General features: G+C 36.1%; 2 protein-coding genes and 1 long non-coding RNA gene across 6 annotated transcripts in view; 2 read left to right on the top strand and 1 right to left on the bottom strand.

The window, feature by feature from the left end:
* Positions 1-65: 65 nt before the first annotated feature.
* agt (angiotensinogen) lies at positions 66-4,352 on the bottom strand. The gene is made up of 5 exons (XM_082153837.1): positions 4,211-4,352; positions 2,338-3,123; positions 937-1,207; positions 680-830; positions 66-481 (listed from the first exon to the last, which is right to left on the bottom strand). The coding sequence occupies exons 1-5, from the start codon at positions 4,281-4,283 to the stop codon at positions 305-307; spliced, it is 1,458 nt and encodes a 485-aa protein (XP_082009963.1). The 5' UTR covers positions 4,284-4,352; the 3' UTR covers positions 66-304.
* Positions 4,353-5,144: 792 nt separating this feature from the next.
* phactr2 (phosphatase and actin regulator 2) overlaps positions 5,145-17,363 on the top strand; it is a 37,712-nt gene continuing 25,493 nt past the window's right edge. For 2 of the 4 annotated variants that reach the window (XM_082153827.1, XM_082153826.1), the window contains exon 1: positions 5,145-5,598. In XM_082153827.1, the coding sequence (XP_082009953.1) occupies positions 5,466-5,598 (133 nt within the window). In that variant the 5' untranslated portion in view covers positions 5,145-5,465. Of the gene's footprint in view, positions 5,599-10,276; positions 12,240-17,363 lie in introns of those variants that run through there. The other 2 variants (XM_082153831.1, XM_082153830.1) reach the window with 2 other exon arrangements.
* On the top strand, positions 12,246-16,946 carry LOC309486509. The gene is made up of 2 exons (XR_014201572.1): positions 12,246-13,778; positions 13,823-16,946. It is a non-coding gene; the product is annotated as an uncharacterized lncRNA (long non-coding RNA).

The raw sequence follows: 17,363 nt of genomic DNA, 5'->3' as shown, positions 1-17,363 counted from the left end.
GTTTGTACATATTTCATATTATGAATACATCATTAAAACAATTTCAATTAATACAAGTAACTATGTTATGCATAGAAAAAAACTCTTTATTAGACATTTTGAATTAGCAGACACTAAAATATAAAACGTCTTGAACATCCCTAAAAAGACTAGTTTAATTCAGATTTTCTAAGAAAATATATTTCTGGTTGACCTTGACTTGATGCTATCTATTATTTTAAAATACAGTTACTAGTTGAGTGGAAGCATTAAAACACTTTTTATATTGTCATACAATGTAAAGTCACCAATACTGAAATTGTTTTTAGGTTGTTGGATTGATAATTTTGCCGAGCATGAGAATGGCATTAGAGTTTCCCTCTACAATGGCAAAGAAGAATGGCTGGTTGACCATGACTTTGTGGGGATCCCTTCCATCTTCAGTTCTGTTCTGAACCTCCGATCCTCCCTCTGCCATCTCAAACACAACTTTGTTGAGAACCTGTGAGATTGAAGGAGGCACATACAGATTACTGTTGGAATTTGGTTTTCAGTAATTAAAGGAAACATGCTGACAATGTTGGTTAAAAAGGCAGAAGTTATTTGTAAGTTTAACAGCTGGTCAAATCTTGTTAAGGTCACATCCTATTGGTTCTTTGATTTCAGCTGGTGCAGACTCTTGCTCTAAACAGAACTGTACCTTATCAACAGTGAAGTTCTCCTTGCTGCTCAGTCTTCTGAAGTTGGCGTCAGAGCCCATGAGGTATTTCTCCACTGCCATTTCGGATAGTACTGATCTCAGGTCAGTCACAGCAGTCAATGAGAATTTGGGCAAAGTTAGTTCCAGATATCTGCCAAGAGATATGATAGCACAAATAGGTAAATCTGTCTTAGTCTTTAAAGTCATTTTATTTACCTTCATCAGTGTACACTTTCTCAGACCAAACAATCACTCACTTTTCTTTTAGATGTCGATGCCATCGAGGTATGACTGTTAAGAGCTGCTTCTCGATGAGCTGCAGGCTGGCTCCCTCATGAGGCAGCGCGAGCAGCATATAGGTTCTCTTACTGAGACCAAGTTTGACTACTGAACACTTCCTGACAGTATCATTGAGGAACATGTAGTCTCCAGTATGCATCATAAAGGGCACTTTGACACTGGAATTCTCATGAGTCCAGAATTCCTGATCGGTGGTTGCTTCAGGTTGGAACGCAGTTTTCCAGTTACCTGGGAAAAGGTTACAGATTTCAAAACGCTACCTGTGAAAACCCAACCTACAGCAGGAGATTTTTATTAATTTATTTTATTTTATATATATATATTTTTTAAATGCTTCAATGAGTCTATTTCTAACATTATTATTTTCTGTTGCATGTAACAACAAATACGGGCAATAATTTGTTAATTGTATTTTATTTCATTTATATTCTGTATTTTATTTCATTTATATTCTGTATCCTACTTTATTTATTTCTGTTACTTTCAAAAGTGAGTCTATTTCTTACTCTTTTTTTTTTCTGTTGCATGCAATAACATATAAGTCCAGTTATAATATTTTGTTCTACTTTTTTTCCCCTCTGTTTCCTGTAACACAAATACGGGCAATAATTTGTTTATTTTATTTTATTTATATTCCGTTTCCTACTTTATTTATTTCTGTTACTTTCAACAGTAGAAATGGGATTTTTGTTTTAGTTTATGTATATATGAAGAGTTCAGATGCAAAAGCCTCTAAGTGCCATCTGAAATTTTCTTCTAGAATGATCCTTTTTATACAGCTTGTATATTTAAGTTAAGTAATTTCACTCAAATGACAATTAATAGGTAATTTGCATTGACATTTAAGTGAAATGATTGAACTTAAATATACGAGCTTGATAAAAATTATAATTCTAGAAGAAAATTTCAGATGGCACTTAGAGGCTTTTGCATCTGAACTCTTCATATATATATGCATTTTCCCCCACATACTCAAGATGAAGGAAGTATTAAAAAACAACTTTGGAAAAAAACATGCAATGTAAATGTTTGCCATTTGGGGCATTTCAGCACTGTTTTCACCTTAGAAAATATAGGCAAAAAGGAAGAAAATTAGAAAAATCAATGAGACTTTTTTGTGCCCTTCAGTTTTGTTGTTACACAGCCAAGAAAAAAATAATAATGTGAAAAAGATGTGACTCAAAATCCACCTTGCCCTTTCGGGCTTCAGTACCAAAGATCCAAATTCTAAAAGTCTTTCAAGATTCTTAATGAAGTTTATATTTAGAATATCCGTGAGATGTAACTGAATGAGGCTAACTGTATATATTGGGTCTGTTTGACTGGCTATTTCTAAATGAATAACATCAGCCACTCACCTTTGAAATGCACCGAACTAGCAAACAGCAGGTCAGTTTTTGTAGTAACACCCTTAAACAGGTTCTTAACCTTGCTGTCTGATGTTTTCTGAATGAAGCTGTTCACCTGCTCCTCAGCGTCCTTGCTCTGTGAGAAGTCCACTGCTCGGACAAAAGAGTCATCTGAGAAGTCTTGTGTTCCGCGTAAAAAGTCTTTGGAAAGATCAGCATCGCTGGTAATGAAAGTCCACACGAGGGTCCTGAGCTCATTTCGGGATTCGTCTACATGCGCGCTGATGGTCTGGAGTGTACGCAACACTGTGTGTCCATCAATGAAATACGCACAGTCTGCCTTTTCAGACTCCAGGTTGAGTCCTAACAGCTGTTGGTAAGAAATGGCAGTCTTTTTGGATGCTCCCAGGTAGAGGGTCACCAAAGCACCATAGGCGTTCAGGGGTGAAAGCAGTGTGTTTTCGTGCTTCTGTGTACGACTAAGTGCCTGGTACATGCGTAACCCGAGATAATTCTGCAATTCTGCCAACACAGCCGTTCGTTGAGTGAGGTTTTTCAGGTTTTCTGTGGTGCTGCCAGGTCGTGGGTCTGGCTCAGTGCTGTCTTGAAGAGGAGTCAGTGGATGGACGGTCTCCAAGGGCTTGTGTTGCTCACTCTGGATAACCTCACAGCTGATGTTTTCAGAGCTAAAGAGGTTGAAGGGGTGGACATACACTCGATTGGCCGTTCCCATTGAAAAGCAGGAGACTATTAAAATAGTGAGGAACATCTTGCTGGGAAATCCTCGAAGTGGACCTACGGGATTAAAAAACTGATTTGATTATGACATGGACTTGGACTAACAAAACATACTGCACATTACATTAAATCATAGTAGACATATCACTTTTTTTTTTTTGCATTTCAGAAACAACAGTGGGCTTTCTGCTATGGCTGATCGATCTTTGCTCTTCCACCCCCATTTTCACAGAATTAATTGACCAGTTTCTGTCTTACAGCAGCTGTACTGAGCTGCATTTGAGGGCAATAACCCTACAGAAAACACATGACTCAGATAAAGGAGCAAAGAATGAAATGAGTACATTCCAGTTCAGCTTCATCTCAGGGCAATTTATTTATTTATTTTATTAATTTTTTTAGCTAATATGTAGATACAGTATAAAGATAAAATGTACAAGTATATAAATACATAATATTTTTAAGATTATTAAAATATTTTTAAAGAAAATAAAACTTTTATTCAGCAAGGATTGATTAAATTGATCAGGACTCAAAATATCAAAATAGCCTAATGCCTATAATAGCCAACACAAAAGGTTTCTATTTTAAACAAATGCTGTTATTTTTAACTTCAAAAATCAAAGAATCCTGAAAAAAGTTAAATGTATTATGGTTTACACAAAAATATTAAGCAGCAAAAGTATTTTCAACATTGATAATAATATGGAATATTTCCTGAGCAGCAAATCAGCATATTAGAATGATTTCTGAAGGATCATGTGACACCGAAGTGTAATAGAGTAATAATGTTGAAAATTCAGCTTCACCATCACAGGATGAAAGTATTTTAAAATATAGTCAAATAGAAAACTGTTATAATTACAATTAAATAGATAAAATAGTTTATTTACTTTTACATTGTACTTATATGTATTCATTTCATCAAAATTAAATATTTTTAAATAAAGCATGAAAATGAATGCTGAATTTTACAGTCCAAAATCCCAGTGCAAAAATGAGATGCAGTAATATGTTGGGATCAGTTATCACTGTCAAGCATAATAAATATAAATGATATCAGGATCATATAATGACAACTCTACAAAGACATACAGTAATCAGTCATAAAGTGTGAAAGGGATAAAAGACAGCTCCTGTTTACCTTCAGATGCTTTGCTGATTCTAGAGCTGGTGGACTGAGGGTCTAACCAGTATTTAAATAACATATATTGCATGATGACCAGTCCCCCTAGTTACACATTAACACAGTATTGGGACACTCAGATTTCCCCAATGTTCAGCTTCAAACCGGCTTCTGTGTGTTGATAAACAGCTCAGTCAGATCTGACCACACACTGCCATATTTACCTAAAACATGATGTCAGAATGGTCGGTGGAGAGAACACTATGATATGGAGGTGATGTTCATAAGATGAAAAACAGGAAACAGGGTGAGTCATACTCTTTGAACCCCTAGCTTATATGCAAGGGCCTAAAGAACTTCCTATGTCACAACAGAAGAAAATGTCATTTTTTAATAGTATGATTTTGGCCTTTATACATAAATGCAGATTAATACTTGGGTTTTACAAATGTTTAAAACATAAGTGCAACAAAAAATAGCTACTATTATGTCATTTTATTTGAATGTCTAATTTGAAGATGATCCCCTTATGTGTTTGTATTAGGCCTATTTAAAGGGTTAGTTAACCCAAAAATGAAAATTTTGTCATAATTTTCTCACCCTCATGTTGTCCCATCACTGTATGAGTTTCTTTCTTCTACTGAACACAAAAGAAGATATTTTAAAGAATGTTGGTAACCAGACAGTTGATAGATCCCAGTATTGTATGTGTGTGTGTGTGTGTGTGTGTGTGTGTGTGTGTGTGTTCAACAGAATAAAGAAACTCATTATAGCTTTGGAACGACATATGGGTGAGTAAATTATGACAGAATTTTTGGGTGAACTATCCTTTTAAACACCTTAAGTAGGCTACATGTTTTTTGTATTTGAAAACATATCCGTATTAAGTCCATAACGCCTCCCAGAGGAATGACTCGGAACTGCAGCTGTAAGGCGCTGCGTGACCTATCTTCCTCCGGATAAAAGTCTGTGTAGATGATTATCTATTTGATGGAGGTGTTTCCGTTTCTGTCTCATTTGCTGAAGTAACTCAGAGGATTATTTGCAGAGGAATATTTCATGAGACTCAGAGAGAAGTAGTCGACTTCGTGTTTTAAAAAGTGAAGTTCCCTTTAAACAGGTGAACAGAGTTCCCCAACCGACTGACAGACGGGTAAAACTCTTCAAACAGAATTCAGCATCAGATTTAGCAGTGTTACCTTGACAACGAGATTACAGGATACTGAAACGAATTTTAATTTTCTAGAAATAAAAATACAAACAAAACTGTATAATGGCGGAGGAAGACAGTTTTTCATACTTAAAGACATTTCCTCAGGTGTTTCCTGTATTTCGAGTTCGTTCTTTAAGTGACACTTCTGCTTTTAAATCCAGAATATTGACCAGACTCCGCTCAGCATGCTCAGGTAGGATGATCTTTATTATTATTATTATTATTATGTTTAATTGATTTTTATAATCAATGTCTCATTGTATCATATAGTGCTGGTGCAGTAATGCCCTTCAGTGATGTTTGGTTAACTTAATTGATTGACCTGTTTTTAGAAGGAATAGGCTGTTTTTATATTATTGCTATGCCATCATATTATTGCTTTTTTATTTACTTTGTTATATTGATTTTTATTTGTTTCTTTATTTTTCAAAAAATTTCAAAGGTTTATTATGTGTATTAGGTGTTCCATTGTCTGAATCTAATGAGAATATGTTCATATTTATGTGTAATTTAAGACTGCATGGAAAGATTACATCCGGTGGGCCTTTATGCAGTATATTGTCCGAGCATTGGTTTCAATTTAAGACCTTGCACTTAAACCCAAACAGGATATTGACACATCATACATGCGGGCTGATGGTTTACCTCTTGTAAAAGATAAAATGATAAAACACAATATATCTTAGTTTCATAAACACATGCTGCCATTTGTGGTCTAAATATCTGGAATAAAATAAAACTAAATTCAGCAGTGTAACTGCTAGAAATATCTTTAAGTATGATGTCTCTTGAATTCATTATGATGATGTCTAATGATTCAGTCAAATAACAAGGGCTTAAACAAACCTATAAACAGCATGAATTGCAATCTTAATAGGCTACCATTTATTTTGTTTATTTTGTTTGTTTTGCTTAATCGCGAATCACAAATCACGAAAGTCCTCTGTGGCTGCTAAACTGTAATTCTTGTAAAGTTTTGTGTAGGCCTGTGTTAAATGTTTTGTTGTGTGGTTTCTCGTCCTACCACGCAGGACAGATATCATTTCTAAACCGACTGTAATTAGTAAACACGAGTCTGGTTTAAATGTTATCACCCACATTGTCCTGTAACCTTTAAGTTAAACTTAGCAGCCCAGTTGTCTGACACATTTTTTTTCAACCACAATCATGTGATTACATATGGAAATTTTTCATAAGTACTAACAGTGCAAGATTATAGTATTGTTAAGCTAGGTTCTGTTTCATATACAAACTATTCATAGTTCAGATGTCCAGGGCAAATAGAAAGATGTTTTTTTTCTATTTTCAAATGGCCTCTGTGCACAATCCTCAACTTGCAGCTAACTGTCTTGTTAATGATGCTGTTCATACTGTGTGTATATATATATATATAATCATTCCTTTGTATGACTTGAGACACATCTTTGTTAATTTTGAGCTGAGTGAGATATCTTTGGAAATGACAGTTTAAAACCACTTCCTGACAGCTCACCTTTCAGTTAACCACACTTCAAGCTTTTTTGTTTGTTTGTTGTTCTATCAATGTTCTAGATATAAATTGAGTCGTTTATTATTATGAACTCGCATATTCACAGAAAAACAGTTAAAAATTAAAAATTGTCTCAGAGGTCTGTTTATATGTCAAATGAATTCAGTTAAAGTGCATCACGTGTCTGTGAACAGTTAAAGATTTCATTGTTTTGTTTTAGACATTGGCCTTAAAGTCTAACTGTTCAGTTCAGTTTAAACTCAGTTGACAGTGGCATTTCAAGTACAGAAAATTATTTTGACAAAAAAAAGTATATTTTGGTTATTGTGATTTAAAATTAAAGCTATAAAACTTATGTTGACTTGGGACTAAAAACTCCTGTCTGTCGTAATATCTTTCAAGCTTCATCATGCTGATGTAGCCCCATGTAAGTAACTTTATTTAAAAAAAAACGCAATGATACTATAAATAGATGTGACATACTGTAGAGTCTGTAAATCACTGTTTACATCTGCAAACTCCATCCACTTCAGTAACACATAGCCTAACCAGAGCTTCATCCACCTTGAGACGTAGTCCCAACGGTAATGGACAATTTAGAAAACATATTGATTAAACTCAAATTATAAAGAGGACTTTACTGAATAATTAATGTAAGTGCTTTATGAAAAATACATGTCTTCTTTTAAACCCTCCATTTACAATACTGTAACCGACCGTGTAATTTTTTTGCAATACTGTAACACTGTTACAGTATAGTACACATTAGCTTTGCCTGAATAAGTTGCATTTTAAAACACTGGGCAGTCGTGGACTAATAGATAGTGAGTCTGACTGGTAACCCAAAGGTTGCTGGTTCGATTCTACCGGTAGGAAATTACTTTGGTGCCTAACCCCTAATCAGTCCCCCGGTGCCACAGCATAATGGCGTCCCACTGCTCCGGGTGTGTATCATGGTTTGCAATGTGTGTTCACTATTCACTACTCCTAATGTGTGTGCACTAACTGGATGGGTTAAATGCAGAGGATAAATGCTGAGTATGGGTCACCATACTTGGCCTTCGCATGTCACTTTCACTCTGTATTATTTTAACAAATAATTACAAAATGAAAAAAAATAAATTAATAATCAATATTATTCCTGTTGATTAAGCTTAACTTATTTTGAACCTGAAAATTATTATAAATATGCAACTACCAGTGAATATGCAACAGCACAGTTGAATTGATTTTTTTGCTGTTTTGACATCTGGGCTACAATTTTTTTTTTTTTTTTTTTTTTTTTTGCAATGTAGTTTCACTGCGTGTCCACCAGGGTGTGTGTTCCTTCAGATTTCTTTCGATGCTTAGCATCTGTCCTTGTCGATATTGCTCTGAACCCTGTGTAATGTCCAAGAATCACTCTGTGCTGCAATGTTTTAAGTCTAACCCCATGACTGTTTTTCACAAAGCCTTACATTAATAATTCATAATATCTTGCTTGTGTTCCTGCAACCACTTAATGCAACTTAGTGTACATCCTCTCTGCCTGCCATCACTTCATGATCTATATGCAGTCTTTGCAAAGATCCCGTCAATGCGTTTCGAGAAGGGGACACATTTAAATATACATCCATCAGTGGTTTGCTTTCCACGCAACCGGCACTTTGTCTTTCACACTGTGCGACATGGTGAAAAGGCACTGAGAGAAAGCCTCCACACTCTCTGTTTGTTTGGATGAAATTGTAGGTTTTGTCTCCTTTGATGCCGGTGTGAGCATGTGTGCCGTCCTTTTCTGCACACAATTAGTCACGTAATGACAGAGTTGGAGGCCAGCGGAGCCGAGCTGCCGAGAGTGGCTGGCCTTTTCTAATAATGCGCTGGAGACGGAACTCATTAAACACCCTTCTCTGTTCTTTACCCTCTTAAAAGCTTGTTCCTCTCACCTCTGGATGAATTTTTAACAGTCTTTGAATAGAGTTTCATGGCAGATAGAGTATCAACACCGACTTGTTATTTGAGTTCATTCTTTGTGATATAGATGATATAGAACTGATGAACTAACTTTTATGATAGTTGCTTCTACACACCGCTTTTGTATAGAAATAAAGAATTAGAAAAAGCTGACATATATCAGTTTAACATATTGCTGACCAGGCTGTAACTTGTCAATGGTACAAGTATAAGATGCCAATGGCAGCATAATAAGTCAGAGGGACACTGAAGACCATCTCACTGCTGCATAATAAATTGCCAAAGCCAGCATCTGTCACATTAGAATGGTAGAAGAATATAATGGAGCAACATTTTTTTTTTTACTTTAGTATTTTCTCTAAATAAAGGCTTAACCAGAATTTAGATGGGCATGTAAAGGTTGGCATTAATGTTGACTTTGTAGAGTAGATCACGCTTTAGGCTTATGTAGTTTTTATCCTATATGCTCTTGCAATTCAGCTATTCATATATCTGTGGTTCCTGACAAGACTCCTTTATGTCCACCAGCCTGTCTGTCTCCTTCTCTCACTCTCCCATCCACCTTTTCTCCTTCTTCGTGTTAAGCTTCGTCTTTGGTAGGAGCGTGAAGCGTCTCTATGCGTCAGACAGTGTGGGTGTTCTCGGCAGACACACAAAGGGCACATGTGAAGATGGGCCATCATGCCTTTCATCTGTAATTGCTATGCTGGGTTGTATTTTTAGAGCTGAGAGGATGGCATCTGCATTTATTCAACATTTTAACTAAAGGATGTTTATTTACTGATTTATGAGCATTTCTAGCTGAGACACACATCATAGGTGCTAATCGAGCACCCACGGAAATGGTCGATCACCCACAGAAAAATATGAGATATTTTCCATTGATTTTTTAACCAATAAAAATCTTTTTAGACACGATTATCTTAACCTTTTTATAGTTTATTTGGGGGGGGTGCAGTGTGTATGGAGTGTGGGCACTGGGCATCCACCAGCAGAAACATAAATAGGCACCTATGCTCAACATATTCCATGAGTCAACCCAGCAGGGCAATATATCACTTAATATGGTATGGTATTGGTTACGGTTAAAAAAGTAATTGTGCTGGGTATTGCTTTGGTCATAACATAACCTGCTTTTGTAAAGTGTAAATCAGTGACGTCCACTATTACTTGAAAGACTCAAATATTTCCATCACACTATGTGCTTTTCTCTCAGCACTGGTTAACTTAAAAAGCAAAAGGTAACCTGACTTGGTTAAAATGTCACAGTCTAGTTTCACAATATCACAAAAGCACACAGGAATATCTAAGTGTGTTGCTATGATCTTGCAATAGTGCTGTTTCAACAACACAGGGAACATTAATTAATTGCTCATTGGACTTTGACCGCTTAAAAATAAAAAAAATAAAAAATAAGTATATAAATATATATATATAGATCTGTCACTACTTGTTTCATCGCAATTTTAAAGATTATTCCTGGTTTAAGCTCTATTGACAGATTTGGCAGTGTAATATTGATTATCACAACAAAGAATTTAGACATGTATCTTCGGTTTGTAAAAAAAAAAATTATAAAAAAATAGGGCATTGCATTGCACTGGAATAAACACTAGACCTAAACATTATATTACTAACCTTGACTGTGCAAAATTATATGCACCGTATAAACCCTTTTGCTGGTGCCCATCCAGTCCATATGCAAGTTAACTTGGTCAATTTGAATATATGCATATGGTAGCAAATACTTTGGGTCAGGGGAAAGGACATGGAAATGTGTACTTCCTGAAAATGGACAGCAAGCAAGCCTTTGACAGCTGTGCAACACCTCGGCTCACTGGATTAATTAATTGCTTAAATTAAATGACACAGAAGATTATCAAAAGGAAAGATTTGGCTATATTGTTACTGTTTGTTGTTCATTTATATAACCACTTTCCCAATGAGTGATAAATACGCGTGCCTTCAGATGCATCACGCGTGTATAAAATAACACTGGCTTGGTGTGTTTGCTGCAGCATATATTGATAGGGAATGAATGAATTAAGAATGAATAGTAAAATGTTGCGTTTCATACTGTCATGTGGGGTAGTAAAGAGAGAACGTAAGCGGGAATGTCAAACCAAAAAAAGTCTCCAAGTCAAGTCTAGAGTCAGTTGTTCACGAGTCCAAGTCAAGTCGCAGACTCGTGTTTCCATCTCTGTTAAAACAATTACATTATTAATCGTAAATTCCAATAGAACCCAGAACATTCTATAAAACAACATATTAATCCATGTGGAATACTTAGTATGTTTTTAATTGCAAAAAAGATGAAAAGGTGCAGTAGAATGCCTGTTTTAACAGTTGAGTTGAGGCCGCTCTATGTTTGCTCAAAATTCTTTTTAAAGACATAATGCAGACTGAATTATGCTTCTCTGATACACCCAAGTCTCTAGTATCAAAGTATACAGTTGTAATGCTGTGTAGATGCATTTATGCCACCTTTGAGCATCATTAATCATGTAAAGACACCAAAATGCCACTTCAGAAGCACTTCTGCAGTGTAAATATGGCAACATCTCACTGTTCACTTATAAAAGATCAACTAGTGCATCCATGTAACCTGTGAGCAGTGCTTCTACAGTTGCTTTGACCAATGCCAAGAAAATGTTTAGGTTCATGTGAGCTTTGAAAACCTACTCTCTTGTTTCCCGTACACCCAGAGAGGAACATCTCATGCAGTGATTCATCCTCTCTGAATTTCAGCCAATTCTTGACGTCAGGTTGCAACACGAAAATAGATTGGAAAGAAATTCTTACAGATTCTCACCCACGAGTGACGCTCCCGTCAAGCCCACTTGTGCGAGGCCCTGGCCTGCTTTGACCCTGACATGGCGTACTTTCCTTTGGAATGTGGCACATCACATGCACCGGCAAGTGCTTCACTTATGTGCTTCACCATGTTTAGCGTGTAAAATAACTTAACGCCGGCGATAATACTAGAGACATCTGTTTCAGCTGGACGCGAGTAATTTAAGGAAGGCTACAGAGCTGTCTCACGCTACATCAACTCACCCCTCCTCCCCAACCCCATTCCCTGTAGCCAAAGGCGATAGCTGAAAGCCCCAGTGGACTGGGAGGTTCCACTTGATGGGCTCAGACTTGGTCAGTCAGCTCACTTTAATGGAGGTAATGGCTGTTTGTCATCCTCCAGCCTTCGCCACTCTTCCTGCCATGCACCACTGCAGAGAAGAAGGCTGCGAGAGCACCACAGGAAGTGAGGAGAGAGAGAGTGAGAGAGTGAGAGAGGGAGAGGGAGTCAGAGAGAAAGAGTGAGAAAGGAAACTGAAGACCATCTCACTGGAGCAGTCGATTCTTTTTCAATAACCTTCCAGTCATGGAACATGCCTGTAAGTACTCAACTTTTTGACACTTGTACAGCATGTGTATGAAGTGAGTGTGTGCATGTTGATATACAATACTCTGCTTAAACGAGATCATAATGTTTCTAACATTTTTATTAGGCTTCATTCTTATTAGGTTAAAATACCTTATTCTATTCCTTATTTTGGTCTGAAGAAGAGTGTTAGATTGCAGTCATGTTGTTGGGAAGTCTCGTGGGATATTGATGATCTGTTGAAATGTACGCTCTTTAACATGCCTCACATTGTATTGATGTTTTCATTATCGGCTCACATTCTGGGAATCCAGTTAGTGTGATGTTTAATCATTGAATGAACACATAGAGACTAAGCTCTGGTGCTGTGTATTACTGCCCTATTTTTGGTCTGTGTCATATGATGTTCCATTGTATTTGCAATGCTTATTTGTGTGTCATAGCATGGAAATGCTGCTAGTTGGTTTGGTCTCTCATTCTGTCATTTATTTTTGACAGCAAAGAGGAAATCTGACAGAAATAGCTTGCCTGTGAATCTGTGTGTTTAGTAAAGTGAAACTATGGGATTACTCACAGGTGTCATGTAGGCTATATCAAAATATAGCCTAGCAGAAGTTTTTCTAACGGCATTGATATCCTGTTTTTCTACCTAAAATACATTTCAAAGTCTTATGTGCATGTGTGTGTGCGTCCGAGTGTGTGTGGCTCGTTGTGATAATGTCTTTGACACTACTACAGAGGAGAACCCTCTGGATATTTTGCAAAGGAAATTCATATTTGTTTGGGAGTGGTTTGCATAACCTTTCAGGTTTGGGGTTTTTGCGTGGTCACTATTTACATACAAGCTGGGTTATTATTTCATGGCAGGAATTGAGATGAGGTCATTCCTGCTTTGAAAAAGTTAGTCACGGTGTTACTGAATGGATCTGCTGTATCAGTGGAAATGCACAGGAAATGTGGCATAACCTGTTGTTAAAATGAAAGAGGCATGTGACTTACTGTTTACGATCTGATAGAGGTGAAATCCATTATATATGGAAGGATTTTTAACTCTATAAAGCCTACTGTATCATTTTTGATATGTCTCGAAATTATCAACATGATCAAAGGTTTTTCAGCAAAGTTGTTTTACACAATTTACTACATTCTTTCCCACTGATTTATATTATAAAGAATCATAAGAATAAATGATATATTGTTAGTATATAGCCTACACATTTTTTTTTTTTATCATATTAATATGTGAGTATCAAATATGATACATTAGGCTTTTAAAGAAGAATGTTTGTCTCTCAGTGCATTGCACTATATTTTGCCCCCACAATAAAACCTACAGAGCTTTGATAATAAAACTAAGCATTTAAATCTAAGACACAATTTTGGGAGATATAGACTATAGAGTGATAACTGATATTTGCATTTTATGTAAGTAGCCTGCTATAATGTCATAAAGATCTCATTGATTTTGCATTACAAGCTATCAGAATTTCATTTGACTTTTTGGCCATATAAATATCAGCAGCTGCTCCAAATTGTATAATAGTTTTGCTCAGTTTGGGCCACTAAATAAATCTAAAGTGTTTTTTCCTCCTTGAGTACGAGCTCCACATTCTCCAATATCATACTATAAACCAATATAAGTATAAAATACAATAAAGAAAAATGAATGAGTATTTTTTGAAAAATTTATTTAAAATGATGTACTCTAACAATATGTATTAATAGTAGAATAAAAGGTGTTTTATTTTACATGAATGGGTCTCCTCATGGGGGCAGCCATATTGAGATCACATACTACTCCCATTCCCTAATTAATGCCTGTTATTGGATACTTTTACTCACATAAATTCATAAATGAATCATGTCTGACTGTAGAGAGCCCTTCCATGACATAGCTAAAGATAGCTAAAGATATAGCAAGATGCTACATTCGTGTTGCTAGTTGTTAGTAAAAGCCCAAGATCGGTCAGCGAAACTCTACATTGTGATGCAGTAGTTAGTAGCTTAGAAAATAAACTCTCTTTCTATTCAAAACTCTCAAGTGCTCAGTCAGTGTTAAAGACAAGTAAAGGCGAGTGAATGTGCATGTGCATGTACCATGTGCAAAACCTAGCCTCTAACTCAAACACTGGTGAGTGTAATCTAACAATTTATTAGCCAATGACTAATTATAGACATTATTTAGTCACCTAGCATGAAAATGTAGTCGCATATGCGAGTAATTTACTTTTAATTTAAAGTGCAAAAAATAAAGAAATGGTACAGCTTACAAATGTGCATGTGAGCTATTTGTGGTCTTTTTGTATTATCTTTGTTAAGTGGGTATGAATCAGTTCACTTACCTGTGTATACCTGTATCCTGACACATAAATCCTAAGTAACTATGTGTTAAACTCAATGATATGGTATTACACCCCTTAATTAAACATAATGATTGTTTGCTTATGTTTAGTGTCTTGGTAATACCTCTTATCAATGTCCTGGAGGACAGTGTTAGTCCTTCCAATGTTGGGAGCATCATCCGCATTTGTTTCTCTGATTAGTGAAACTTAATGCTCTCCACTGCCCCTGCGATGTACTATTATTAAATGTCCCAGATTTCCAAATAAGCCATCCGTGCTGGGGAAAAACACTTACAGGCAGGATGTCAAGTATTGATCGACAAGGTTTGCCATACCTCGTTGTGCTCCCAACAGGAGCCAGAAGTCTACAGAAACATTTCCAGCAATACCTCATCTGTTTGGTCTGAAATGTTTTATGTTTTTAGGTGATGCTTGGTTAACAAAACTGCTTATGTCTCATGCATCTTACTGTAGTTATAGAAACGTGCATGAGATAATTATCTTTAGATCTCAGCTACTTGCTTAAATTTGCAGAGTTGATTCTATGGTATATAGTATATTTGTATACCATTATGAGGTGCAATAATCTTGTTTTCTAACACACTACAACTTTTTCTCTGGGTTTAGAGTTAATAAATAAATCATCCGAGCAGCGGAAAGAACTAAATGGCATCACTTAAACAATAATTAGCTGCTATTTTGTGCTGAGATTGGCAGTTAATAATTGATGAGCTTTTCCTACATCTTTTCCAGTGATGCTGCATTTACGTTTCGGACGGTCCTTGCACCCATTTAGGGGATTGTGGGTGAACTCCAAAGGCATGAAGTGATCATTTCTATTGGCATTGTCACAAATCTCTGCTATAAGCATGAATTACATCATACTAATGCAGACATTTAACAATATAAGGGGGGCAAAGCTAGTGGTAGATCATGAGCTGATGAGCAGTGTATTAAAGACTAATGCATAGACGTTGTAAACTTTTTTTTGTTGATGGGATGCAAACAGATCCGCTTTATACTTATTAGCTGTATGCCATTATTGTCTTCCCATATGCACTCAGGCTGCACTCTAGAGCAAATGGACAGATTTTTCTCTCTACAGTAAGTCCAGACGTGTGTCTCTTGGGATATCTGACTACATTGGAAATCAGATTAAGGTGTTCTCAAAAGAGACCCGGTAGAGCATCTGTATGGCGTGCATGTGGACCAACAATCGTGCCAGTAACTGAATTCACTTTATTTAATTGAACAGATTTACTTATTACAATTTGTGATGAACATTTCTGACATTCCGAGATATATCAAATAGCAACAAAATACATGCAAACATATTCCTAAACCATATATCAATCCTGAGAAATAAACAAAGATGAATAGTTTTCAATCAAATTAGATATTTGCATGCAGAGTGCACGCATTTGGTCAATAGATGGCAGCGTTCTCCGGGATACTGTCAGGGTATGAGGAGGTGTGTTGTGATTTGGTGACTCTCCATACGCCCCTTCTATTTTTAAACCTGGGCCATGGCCATAATCGATCAGGAATCCATTATAGGATTATGGTGATTACGTTTTTTTTTTTTTTTTTTGCATACTAATGTAGCTGTCTATAATAGTTTCCCAGAGATATTCTTTAGCATGGAGATATTCTTTCTACTATTATTCTTCCATGGCTAAAAATAAACCGTTTGTTTGGCATGACCATCTGCAGAACGCATGGAAAAATCAAAGGTGATTTTAAAATGAATGTGCCCTTATAACTGCATTGTTTTGGCAGTAGTTTGGTTTAAGTGGATTCTTTGGAGTCTATGTGTGTCTGTCTTATGTGTTTAATATGTTATGCATGTGAAATCTTATCAGAGTGCAGACGGTTCCCTGTCAGTGTTAACTGAACAGATGCAGACAGACCATTATATCCGAATGACATGCCACTCTGACCACTTACCAGCCATTCAGGGCTTCTGCTAACCCCAGCAAAGGCCCTCCATTTGGTCAAATTGCCAAAGCGATTGTACACTGTAAAATATGATCAATAAGTGACAACATTTATGTTTTTACATTGCTGTAACTCATCAAAATAAGTTATACAAGTTATACAAAATTCAATTCATTTTTAAGTCAGTTTTATGTCATTTAGGTTGAAATGACTTAAACATCCAAGTTGATTGTACTTAATGTAAGGCAGCAACATTTTTCTACAGTGTGTGTGTGTGTGTGTGTGTATATATATATATATATATATATATATATGTTAAAAGTCTTTCTTATAATTTAACAAACAACGTTTATGCAGGGAAAGTCCATTTACATCTCAGGGTTCTCAACCTTTTTGGCTCACATAGGCCCCGCCCCCTGTTGTCCAACAGAATATTCAAAGCCCCCCATATTCGCTAAGATATTTACGATACTTCTGCTTTCATTATGACAAAGCTACTTGTTTCAAACTTTTTTTAAATTGAATTAACATGTTGGGTGTTGGTTAATTTAACGTATACAATTCATTAACCACAATTCATTTAATGATTCCTGAAGTTATGTTCTATATTCCAGAGCTGTATGTTCTTCAGTAAAAATACAGAAAATTCAGTAAAAAGCTGTACAGTGGTGACAGTGTTACTCAGTAGCTCTGCAGTTATTGGTTTCCCCTATTTGTGACCTTTATACTAAACCTCTATACTACTATTTCACCCCTCTTGAATAAAATGTATAACAAAATTTAAATCATATGATCATGATGCAAAGATTACATCAACAAATCACACTATTTGCAGCTTGTTGTACTCAGGGTCATGG

This window comes from Leuciscus leuciscus, assembly GCF_965113295.1.
Source record: "Leuciscus leuciscus genome assembly, chromosome: 22".
Classification (NCBI taxonomy): domain Eukaryota; kingdom Metazoa; phylum Chordata; class Actinopteri; order Cypriniformes; family Leuciscidae; genus Leuciscus; species Leuciscus leuciscus.
The sequence above is the reverse complement of the archived record's forward strand: the minus strand, read 5'-3'. Positions and strand labels throughout refer to the sequence as shown.